The 11,842-nt window shown below is 45.4% G+C and overlaps 1 protein-coding gene across 1 annotated transcript; it reads left to right on the top strand.

Annotated features, from left to right (window-relative positions):
- The first annotated feature begins 2,569 nt into the window (after positions 1-2,569).
- On the top strand, positions 2,570-11,619 carry LOC113885741 (pregnancy-associated glycoprotein 1-like). Its single transcript, XM_027531353.1, has 9 exons — positions 2,570-2,686; positions 3,752-3,902; positions 4,862-4,979; positions 5,078-5,196; positions 6,367-6,560; positions 7,481-7,597; positions 9,279-9,420; positions 9,508-9,606; positions 11,308-11,619. The coding sequence occupies exons 1-9, from the start codon at positions 2,586-2,588 to the stop codon at positions 11,455-11,457; spliced, it is 1,191 nt and encodes a 396-aa protein (XP_027387154.1). The 5' UTR covers positions 2,570-2,585; the 3' UTR covers positions 11,458-11,619.
- Positions 11,620-11,842: the final 223 nt, after the last annotated feature.

The following is an 11,842-nucleotide window of genomic DNA, read 5'->3' on the forward strand; positions in this document are numbered from 1 at the left end:
ACTGTGTGGATCACAATAAAATGTGGAAAATTCTGAAAGGGATGGGAATACCAGACCAATGGACCTCCCTCTTGAGAAACCTATATGCAGACCAGGTATCAACAGTTAGAACTGGACATTTAACAACAAACTGGTTCCAAATAGGAAAGGAGTATGTCATGGCTGTATATTGTCACCTTGTTTATTTAAGTTATATGCAGAGTACATCATGAAAACACTGTGCTGGAGGAAGCACAGGTTGGAATCAAGATTGCCGGGAGAAATTTCAATAACCTCAGATATGCAGATGACACCGCTTTTATGGCAGAAAGTGAAGAAGAACTAAAGAACCTCTTGATAAAGGTGAAAGAGGAGAATGAAAAAGTTGGCTTAACGCTCAACATTTAGAAAACTAAGATCATGGCATCCAATCCCATCACTTTATGGCCAATAGATGGGGAAATAGTGGAGACAGTGGTTGACTTCATTTTTCTGGGCTCAAAAATCACTGCAGATGTTGATTGCAGCCATGAAATTAAAGCACATTTACACCTTGGAAGAAAGTTGTAACCAACCTAGAAAGCATATTGAAAAGCAGAGACATTACTATGTCAACAAACGTTCATGTAGTCAAGGCTATGGTTTTTCCAGTGGTCATGTATGGATGTGAGAGTTAGGCTATAAAGAAAGCTGAGCCCCAAAGAACTGATGCTTTTGAACTGTGGTGTTGGAGAAAGACTCTTGAGCATCCCTTGTACTGCAAGGAGATCCAACCAGTCCATCCTAAAGGAAATCAGTCCTGAATGTTCACTGAAAGGACTGATGCTTAAGCTGAAACTCCAATATTTTGGCCACCTGATGTGAAGAGCTGACTCATTTGAAAAGACCCTGATGTTGGGAAAGATTGAGGTCAGGAGGAGAAGGGGATGACAGAGGATGAGATGGTTGGATGGCATCACCAACTCAATGGACATGAGTATTTGTGGACTCTGGTAGTTCGTGAAGGACAGCGAGACCTTGTGTGCTGCCGTTTATGGGCTCACAAAGAGCTGGACACGACTGAGCAACTGAACTGAACTGAAGTTGTTGCATATAGTGTCACATTTCTTTCCCTTTTTTCTTTTGGTATTCTTTGGTTTTGTTTTTGATGGGATGTATTTTTTGTTTTTCCTTAGAAGATATTCCACTCTGAATGTAGAGTCATAAGTCTGAATTATAAAGCCAATTAAGTAATGTGTTGTTATAGGTAGCTAGTCAACAACAAGTTGATGAAAATAGATTTATTAGTCTTGTTCTCAATTTGTTCAGTTCAGTTCAGTCCTTCAGTTGTGTCCATCTCTTTGCAATGCCATAGACTGCAGCATGCCAGGCTTCCCTAATCCATCACCAACTCCCGGTAGCTTGCTGAAGCTCATGTCCATTGACTTGGTGATGCCATCCAACCATCTCATTCTCTGTCTTCCACTTCTCCTGCCTTCAATCTTTCTGAATATCAGAGTTTTATCCAATGAGTCAGCATGTTTAGTATGCATTCAGTCTCTTTTTAAATCAACCAACATGAATTAAATTCCTCTCTGTCCCTACTGCACTCCCAACTCTAGGCCAGAAACAAAAACCTACAGAGACTGAAGGCTGATTCCAGCACATTGCTGTGGAGATTTAGTTCCCACTGTTTTTTTTCAGGGAAAAAATTTTAGTTGGTAACATTAAAATCAATAGATTGTACATAAATATCCAAACTTCTGATTCTCCTGAAAACATAGGCAACTGGCATGCTTTCCAGCATGGCTGAAGTGGAGGAAAGGCTGCTCCCAGTGGTAAGGCCTGTGCTTCCAAGGGTCCAACATGGCCACCTAGTCCTATTATCATATCTCCTGCCTCCAGGGGCCATGAGTTTGTGTGAACTAGACTGCTAGCTCTCTTAAGATAAGCAGTACTTTTGTCTTGATCAACTTTGACTTCGAAGCCTTTAACCCAGAACCTAGCACACAGTTCTTCCTTGTATGTTTGCTGGATGATGTAAAACATCTTGTGGATGTATATGACATTTCTTCCAATACTGAAACTAAGCAATTGAAGTACTGCTCTGTCCTAATTCTTTGATGCAGACTGGCATCATAAGTGACCCTGTTGTCTGCCAATAGACCCACTACCTAAAGCCAGTTGTATGTCCCTGGGCTGCTCCTGAAGTCTTGACTTTGCCATTTGACAACTTATCCTCCTAGCAATCTCATCTCCAATGAAGATAGGAATGTATATCTCATGAAGTGGCTAGGAAGATGACCTGAAACCACGAATGTCAAGCATAGCCCCTAGTATCCATTTTCATGATGTTCTTACCCGTTTTTTCCTCCAAGTAGGCAAGGTTCTCTGTCTTCTTAGATGTCCATGCAGATCAGTCTGATTTTCCATCCAAGCTTCAAGGAAGAGATTACAGTTCAATTCTATGTATTCTGAGAAGCTTCAAAGGCCACTCGCGAAGGACACTGATGAAGGTAAAGATTTTATCGAGACCTTTGTGGTTTTTTTAGATCTTTTAGTGGCCTACAGGGGAAAACTAGGGTAGGTCAGAGCATATATAACTAGGGGCTCCTGGTCACCACTACATGCTAAGAACCAAAACTTTCCTGAGTACCTGGAGCCAGGAAAGAAGCATGAAGTGGCTTGTGCTCCTCTGGCTAGTGGCCTTCTCAGAGTGTATAGTCAAGTAAGTATGGGGACTGTAAGCCACATCATGTTCCTTTCTCGGATTTTTCTTTTCACCTGATTATTCCACCCATCAGGTTTAGAAGGCAACAGAATATTTCCCTAAATCTTTATTATTGATAAGTAACTTGCTCTAGGAACTGTAGATGCCAAGGTCTTATGTCGATATGCATGGCTGCACAATTCTTGGGGTCCAGTCATGTCGTGACCTATTGAAAATGCAACTCCTTGCAACTGTTCAGTGCACAGTCTATGCAGATGTCGATGTGGTCCTGTGGAATAGCACTTTTCTACATTTTATTCAACATGTCCTCTTTTTTCCCTGTCTACTTAAGTGTGTATATGTCTATGTCTACATCTCTGTATCACTGTCATTTATCTCTCCATCTCTTTGGAAGGCACTGGGAGTGTATTTTTCTCTGTGTTGTTTTCTTTTAATTTTTCATTTGACACATCCTTCCTTCTCAAGCCTCTGAATTTCCCTTACTTGTTCCCTATATCTTGGATTCTTTTTTCAGCTCTCACTTCTCTTTCAAAGTGGAGAAAGATACATTGTTTTATATACACTGTTTTATGTCTGACAAGCAGTGTGACCACAGTCAACTCAGAAACCTTTTGCATTTCAAATTGCTCCCTTGTAAAAGAGGATAAGAGTCCCCCTTCTACCTCCTTCCCTGAGGTTCTATGAGAAGGATAGTGTGGGATGGCAACAGCAATGCTAATGACTTTCATGTTGAGACTTCTTATTTATCAGGTACCTTATATCCATCACTTCACTTATCCCCAAGATATTCTTTTTTGGAGGGTTTGTATTGTTACATTCCACCATTTTACTGAAGGGGAAACTGAGACACCACACAGTCATATGGCTTATCCAAGATTGCAGAACAGAGCCTGTATTCAAAGTGATGTCTTTGCCATGGTATATGCATAAAATTTTGATAATAATGTGCCTCATAAAAATGATTAGAAAATACAGAGGGTCATTACAATGACAATTATACCTTAACACTGACAGCTAATTGTAGCATCCTCTTTGTTTTCTTTGTCAAATGTTCCATGAAAGAATACCTCTAAGGCAAGTGAAGACCATGAGAAAAACCCTCAGTGGAAAAAACACGCTGAACAATTTCTTGAAGGAACATACTTACAGTCTGTCCCAGATTTCTTCTCGTGGTTCAAATCTAACTATTCACCCACTGAGAAACATCATGGATGTGAGTATTTTGGGGGGATGGTGCTCCATAGAGCTCCCTGGTGCTCTAGCCTAGCACCGAGGCTCATCTGGAGGTGCCTGGTGGGATGTTGGGGTTGGGGTTCCTGCAGGAGGCAGACACACTGGAAAACAGGGACCCCACCCAGAGGAGAAGGTACTCTCATCCTCAACTGTTGGTCTTGGTGACTGGGCCCGGCAATTACCAGGTGGCAGGTAAACTCCCTTTCTGTGTCAAAGATGTGTCATTACTTTGAGGGCGATTGTTCCTTAGGAACTGTGTGAGCCACTCAGTTACAGATGAAGAGTGAGCCATCACTGATCAAAAGGTAGAACCAACTGCAAAGCAACTGTGACTCCCCCGGCAGAGGAATTTAGTTTCCACAGATGCAAGAACCACAGCAGTAAAAAGTTACTGAACTTGTATTCCGTGTAAGGCCATAAGAATCTAACACTGTGGTTACTGTTTTTAGATTAGACAAAGGGCTTATTTTGTCTTCAAGAATGCCCATGCCAGCCTGAGAGATAGGCAAAGGGTATATACATGTCGAGTGAAAGGGTCACCTGTGTGGGGTTGATTGGATGTGGTCTGATAGAGGGAGTGGCAGGGGTTGATCCAGAATGACCTCCTGGAGAAGGGATTGAAGGGACTACAGACCTTCTCAAGTGAAGGTACCAGGACTTCCCTGGGTGTCCAGTGGTCCTGGAGGCCCAGTGATTATGCCTCTGTGCTTCCAATGCAGGCGATACCACTTCAATGCCTGGTCATAGAATCAATATACTGCATACAATACAGCACAGGAAAAATATATCAAATGCAGACATCTCTGTGACCAAAGTCTGTGAGCTGCACGGTGGTTAGAAAGTGATCTCAAGAGATATGTGACACCCCGAGGGAGGCAGTAGTGTGGGAATAGAGGGTAGCCAGTTCTGCACTAACCCACTCCCTCCTTTTCACTGTAGATGCTCTACGTGGGTAACATCACCATTGGAACACCCCCTCAGGAATTCCAGGTTGTCTTTGACACAGGCTCATCTGACTTGTGGGTGCCCTCCGTCTTTTGCCAAAGTCTAGCCTGTGGTGAGTACAGACACCCCCTACCCGGACCATCCTTCACTTGCCCTGTTCCCCTGTTTCCACCCTTGGCACCTGATGACACTCATCTCTTGTGTCTGCAGCTACAAAGGTTATGTTCATACATCTTTATTCTTCCACCTTCCGGCATACCCAAAAGGTCTTCAACATCAAGTACAATACTGGAAGGATGAAAGGACTTCTTGTTTATGACACTGTTCGGGTAACAAATGCTGAGTCTGGACTGGCTATGGAGTGACCCCTGCTTGCAAAACAGATGTAGGACCCTTCTTAGCCTAACTCCCATAGATATTGGCCATCTTACCCACAGGACCCTGCATCTGGGGAGACAGTGCCTGTGGTGACACATGAGCAGATTAGCTAACCCAGAGGGTGACTTGAAGTGTAGACTTGTAGCTCCTCTGCCCATGAGCAGTTCAAGTCATTTTGCTGGGGGCGAGAAAATGGGAAAAAAAACACCCAATTTTATATTCACAGACTGTTCCAGGCACTTTCAGCTGATAATTGGCTTAATCCTGCAACAACCTCACACAGCAGTTACTCTGATTAGCTCATGAGACATATGAGGAAACTGACGTGCAGACAGAAAGGGCCTTGCTGAGGGCACACATGTGGTAAAAGGTGGAGTTAGCCTGGCTTTTCAGGACTGAAGTTGCTGTGGGGTGTTTGGGGACAGGATAAAACTGATCTGGGGACCTGGGGGCAGTCAAGGGCTTCAGGTATCCATAGTGCGAAACTGGAGGCCTGAGAAGTCAAGGGGCCTGATAAATGAGTTGTCACTCTAGAGGATCCTTGAGAGTCTAATTAACCTATGGCCTGCCTCCCCCAAATTATTTGAGTAGTTCTGCTCTCTCACTTTCTCTCTCATACACACTCACACAAATACACACATATCCCCAAAGGTGAATTCCCCAGGCAGTAATTTCATAGAACCCTGCAAGTAAGATTGTGTTTTCGGCTTCTGTCTTCCTGGACAGATGCAGAATCCACAGTACCTTACAGAGAATGCAGTCCATTCTTGTCATTAGGTCACAGTGATGCCAAAGAGAAGGCTATCCTTTTCTCCACTCAGTTTGCCATAAGGTGGCAGCAATGGGTCCTGGCCTGACTTGGTTGCCACACCTGTACAGAAGCCACGAGGCCAATTTGACTCACTCAAGTGGTGTTTTTCAGAGGGGCAGATGTTTTAAAATTCACAGCCTCTCTCAAGTGGAACCCAAATTCCCCTCCCAGCTTGGTCTAATCATCTGAGGGCCACTTGAAGACAGAGCCCAGCCTCAATTCTTCTCTGAGGATCTAATGGCAATGTACCCTAGCCCAGTCCTAGCCCATTTCACGTATCTGTAAATGGGAACACTCTTCTCTCCCATAGATTGGGGACCTTGTAAGTACTGACCAGCCATTCTGTATAAGCCTGGCAGAAGTTGGGTTTGATGGTATACCTTTTGATGGTGTCTTGGGCTTGAACTATCCGAACATGTCCTTCTCTGGAGCCATCCCCATCTTTGACAACCTGAAGAATGAAGGTGCCATTTCTGAGCCTGTTTTTGCCTTCTACTTGAGCAAGTAAGTCTGAGATAGACAATCACTTTATCCAAATTAGCTGTAAGATGCTTTCAGTTGCATGAAAATTGTAGAACACTTGATAAAGAAGTATCCTGAGAGATAATCTAACCCAGGATAACTATGGTCCAAGGGCCTTATCTGGCTTCACCAGTGGCTTTTATAAATAATGTTTTATTAGAACACACCCTGATCCTGGGCTCAAGATCAGTAAATTGGTCTCCTGGGGTGAGTGAGGAGGAAGGCTAATGGAAGGCAACAGGAAGCATGTTGAATAAAAAGCATTAGGATTTTCTTATGTATTTGATAAGGAAGTAAGGAGAAGGATGGTGGATATCTTTCCTTCCTCATTAGCATTTCACTGGGAGCCCAGGACCAGCTACCCAATTTGCAGGTTCCAGTGAAAAACGAAAGTGTGGGACACAAAACTCTGGAAACCTTGTTCAAGAAATATTAGGCATTTCAAGACAGGGAGAGCAGAGGTGGGGTCCCTTCTGAGTATGGGGCCCTTTGGACAGTAGAGGTCACAGGCTAGTGGAGCCAACTCTTAGTGACCTGAACCCACACCCTTAGAACTCCCAGGCCTTGATTTTCCTGAAAAATGACAAGGTGGATAAGGCAAAAGCCAAAAGCTTCAGCACCGTGTCCTCTGAGGGTGTTTGAGCACTCAGGTCCCTGGAGGTTCAGGGTGTCTTTAGAAGACATAGTGGGTGGAGCCCAACCGAGTGATTCAGCTTCTAACCTCCTCTGTGCCACTCACTAACCACTTACAGACCTCAGTCTGGATCTCAGTCACTCCCAGACACTATTTCTGCATCTCTATGTGGGGACCTTATTAGGGCTTTGATGGGTGGACAAGCACAGCTCTCAGACAGTGCTGTTTTTACTGTCCTCCAAGGATCCCCCCTCACTTCTCTCTACAGAGACAAGCGGGAGGGCAGTGTGGTGATGTTTGGTGGGGTGGACCACCGCTACTACAAGGGAGAGCTCAACTGGGTGCCATTGATCCAAGCGGGCGGCTGGACTGTACACGTGGACCGGTAAGCCTCTTCCTCTGAGGGTCAGCCCAAGTGATGCTCCCGCTACTGTACATGGACACAGGCAGACACACACAAATGCATTCTCAGACACACAGTCACACAGACTATACACTACCCACAATGACTCAGACAGACACACAGACACATGGAAACACATAAGCAGACACATATAAACATACACAGAGGCACATATAAACATGCATAGGTAGTCAGAGACACACAAGCACACACAGAGACACATACAAACACACATACAAATAAACACACAAGCACACAGATACACAAACAATCCATGGGTTCAGAATCCCCAGGCCTTCTGAGCATGGCTCTGACCAGGGTCCTAAAAGGGTACAGAGAGGTCTGTGCAGCTGGGAGAGAGCTGCATCCACTGCCCTTTGAGGTGGGGAGCATGGTTAGAGGACTCTACATTGTGGTGAACAGACGATCAGGGAGTATTTTAGCAGCCTGAACAGAGTTATGATAAGATGACCAACAGTCCAGGGCTACCTTGGACATAGGAAGTTCTCAGTACAGATAAACGTCTGTTTAAGAACAGGGAAAGTTCTGAGCAAATGGGGAAAACTGGTCTCCTTAGGGAGCAGCTACCTAGCACTGGAGAGAGGTTGGCTGCAGTCTTAAGACGTGAAAGCAACTAATAAAAAAGACACCCCATGTACCTGGGCATACAGTGGGGGGGTCTATAAGAGAATCAGGAAGGTGGGATCCAGGAGTGACCTGAGGACAAGAGGCATAATTGATTGGATTCTGTGTGAGAGAGCATAGGACAAATGCTGACCTGTTCTTTGGAGTTTCTGTGGGCTACTTATATATTTCCTGGTCAGGGTCTCAGGGTCTGAGCTGGTTGTTGGAGCAGTGCTTGGAGACACCCTCTCCCAGAGGAGCCCCTTTCTCCCCCTACTATGAGAATCTGCTGCCCTGGTGAATCTTCATCTTCACTCTGTGTGCTACCCGTTATTTGTTCCCCACCAGGTACAGCTCTCTGGATGTTTCTTATTGTTTTCTCAGTCTTCATTCAGTCATTGAACAGACAAGCATTGGCATCCACTGTGTGCCAGGCACTTTAGGGAGGCAAGGAGACTAAAACTTGCCCTCACATCTAAGAAGGCAGATGTACATGAAGTGACTCACCCACATAGTGAATTGTGCCTTTGGTACATGCTAGACATGAGGAGGAGGAGGCAATGGCAACCCACTCCAGTACTCTTGCCTGGAAAATTCCAGGGATGGTGGAGCCTGGTGGGCTGTTGTCTATGGGGTCGCACAGAGTCAGACACGACTGAAGTGAGTTAGCAGCGGCAGCAGCAGCAGCAGCAGACATGAGGAAGGGTCTACAGAGAGTGACCAAGACAGGAGACTTATAAACATGGGGGAAAGACTTCCCCAAAACAATACAATTAAGGTGGAATCCAGAAGATGAGAAGAAATTTGCTAGTCAAAGTGGAGTGGAGTCTTCTAGGAAGGAAGACCAGTCTGTGTTAAGGTGCAAAATATCCTGGTGTATTCAAGTACTGCATTCGAGGATGTCATGAAAGGTGCTGTGTTGAGAGCAAGGGAAAAGAGGGCAAGAGACAAAGGGCTGTTTAGGAGACAGTCAGGAAGGGGTCAGCTCTGGTGAGACTCAGATTGATCTTGATGCCTGCTTTCTTCCACTCTCTCTCAGCATCTCCATGAAAAGAAAGATTATTGCTTGTTCTGGAGGCTGCGAGGCCCTTGTGGACACCGGAACAGCACTGATCAAAGGCCCAAGAAGACTGGTCAATAACATACAGAAGCTCATCGGCACCACGCCACGGGGTTCCAAGGTGAAGGGTCATGCCTCAGGTTCACTCCCAGTCTCCACACACAACAAGGATCTCCAGGGCCAAACTCTCTCCCTCTCTCTCTAACAGCACTACGTTTCATGTTCTGTGGTCAATACCCTGCCCTCTATTATCTTCACCATCAACGGCATCAACTACCCGGTGCCAGCACGAGCCTACATCCTCAAGGTGAGGGGACAACACTGAGCGGTGTTCTTAAATTGGGGCTTGCAGCAACCCACGGGCTGCTGTTGGGAGGAGCGCGCCCTCTACTGGCCATCTCACACCATTGCAGATGCTGATGAGACCTGTGGCTGGGTCAATGACTGCCAGAAAACCAACCATTTGAGATTAAAGGGCCGTCTGGGACACTTATCTTCATGAAACAAATATGGAGACGCCACACCATGCTGGCATTGTGGGAGTCACAAGGGGGGACACTAAGGTCCTCAGTCCTCAAAGAGCTTCAATTCAATCTGAACCCTTAGCTGTATGAACATGGAAGTCAGCTCTAGCGGTCCCTGAAATAGGCCATCTTACAAGGAGAATGGCTGGGGGCATTCCCAGTGTGATGTCCCAGCATAAGTTAACAGTCTGCCTTCCCTTCTCAAGTTTTTTTCTGGTTTGGGTGATAAATTACATGGTCAGCTTAGTACTCGGCTGCATCTTCCCCTTGCTCTGGCCAGGTGCCTCCTTTGTGAGTTGGGATACCCGACCCCTCTGTGGGGAGGTTGGATACTAAGGTGAATACTGGGTGCACAGTGACTGCTCAGCCCCGGCACAGGGTGGAGGCTTCATGTCAGCTCCCTGCGGGAGTTCAGAGCAGGCTGATGGGCTCAAAGAAGGCTTTGAGGAAGAGAGGGAATTTCAGGAATTCTAAACCACAAACTCATTGAGCCATATGCAGGTTTGCTTGGTTCAAGGCAAAACTGCACTGCATTCCATGTAAATGGCATCTCAAGGTGGTCTGCACTGGAGCACTGGGGCCTTACTAAGGGTGATAAAGGCTACAGGTTGACCAGTGGGGAAGGGGAACCAGAGTACGTTACCCAACCAAGCCTGGAGTGGCCAAGGAGGGTGAGTGAGGACCAAAGGAGGCTTTGTAGAGTTCCTGAGTTAAGTCTTCAGGAACGTGTTGTGGGCACTGATCTATTTAAGATGGATGACCAATAACGAGTTACTGTGTAGCACAGGGAACTCCCCTCAGTTATATGACAGCCTGGATGGGAGGGGTATCTTTGGGACCAGGATGCATGGATACATATGGCTGAGTCCCTTTACTGTCCACCTGAAACTCAGAACATTGTTAATCAGCTCTACTCCAATACAAAATAAAGTTTTATTTTTTAATAAAGTATGGATTGTGGGCACACAGGAGGAGAACCAGCATTCTCTACAGAGAAAACAAGGAGCAGGAGTCATAAGGAAGGAAACAGGGAGTGAGGAGAACTATGGACACACTTGTTCTTTTCTAAAAAATTATATTGAAGTGTGGCTGATCTTCAGTTTTGCATTAAATTCTGCTGCATTGCAATGTGATACAGATAAAAAGTGTGCTATACACATAAAAATATTTTTTTCTTATTCTTTTTCATGTGGTTTATCACTGAATATTGAATATAATTCCTTATGCTCTACAGTAGGACTTTGTTATTTTTTATTCCTCTGTTTCCCCAACTCCAAGTCTTCTACTCACCACACACTTCCTCATGGCAACCTCATGTCTTGGCCCTCTTTGGTTTTGGTTGAACTCTCAAATCCTCTGCTTCTGAGAAAACCCCTTGATACTTACCAAAAGAGGGGAATAAAACAAATTGTGCTGGTTCTGGGTACTGGGGGAGGCACCGGTAAGGGCTCATGCTGACTGGAGTGTGTCTCTGACTCCCCCAGGATTCTGAAAGCCACTGCTATACTGCCTTTAAAGAGAACACAGTGAGGACGTCTAGAGAGACCTGGATCCTGGGTGACGTCTTCCTGAGGCTCTATTTCTCAGTCTTTGATCGAGGAAATGACAGGATTGGCCTGGCACGGGCAGTGTAAATGCTGGGAGTGGTTCAGGAATCAGTAAGGCCTCTCCTAACATACACTCACTCACCCTTTGAGCACTCCTTCCCAGGATGCAGGTGAACTGTATTTGGTGGTCTGCACACCCTATTCTCAGTAAAGAATAAAGGGTTTCACTCATAATGGTGCTGAAACAAATTGGTGTGTCTGTTTGTGTCTGGCAGGTATACAATGATCAGGAAGGTTCTAGAACCAAGTCTGAATCAAAATTGAGAGGAGCCCTACTCCAACTGGCTTCAAGGAAAAGGGAGACTTATTTAAATGATTCTGGGAATCCAGGACACAAGAATCGGAGCAAATACAAAGATTTCAGTGACTGGACCCAAGAAATCAGAAGTCATCAATTGTCTCTCACTCTCGC

The sequence above is a fragment of the Bos indicus x Bos taurus genome, chromosome 29 (assembly GCF_003369695.1).
Source record: "Bos indicus x Bos taurus breed Angus x Brahman F1 hybrid chromosome 29, Bos_hybrid_MaternalHap_v2.0, whole genome shotgun sequence".
NCBI classification, from domain to species: Eukaryota; Metazoa; Chordata; class Mammalia; order Artiodactyla; family Bovidae; genus Bos; species Bos indicus x Bos taurus.

Excerpts from the sequence above, each read along its gene's own strand:
- LOC113885741 (XM_027531353.1), top strand. The coding sequence starts at position 2,586 with ATGCTAAGAACCAAAACTTTCCTGAGTACCTGGAGCCAGGAAAGAAGC. Across the intron at positions 4,980-5,077 it reads TTGCCAAAGTCTAGCCTGTG|CTACAAAGGTTATGTTCATA; the intron begins GTGAGTACAGAC and ends TTGTGTCTGCAG. Across the intron at positions 6,561-7,480 it reads TTTGCCTTCTACTTGAGCAA|AGACAAGCGGGAGGGCAGTG; the intron begins GTAAGTCTGAGA and ends TTCTCTCTACAG.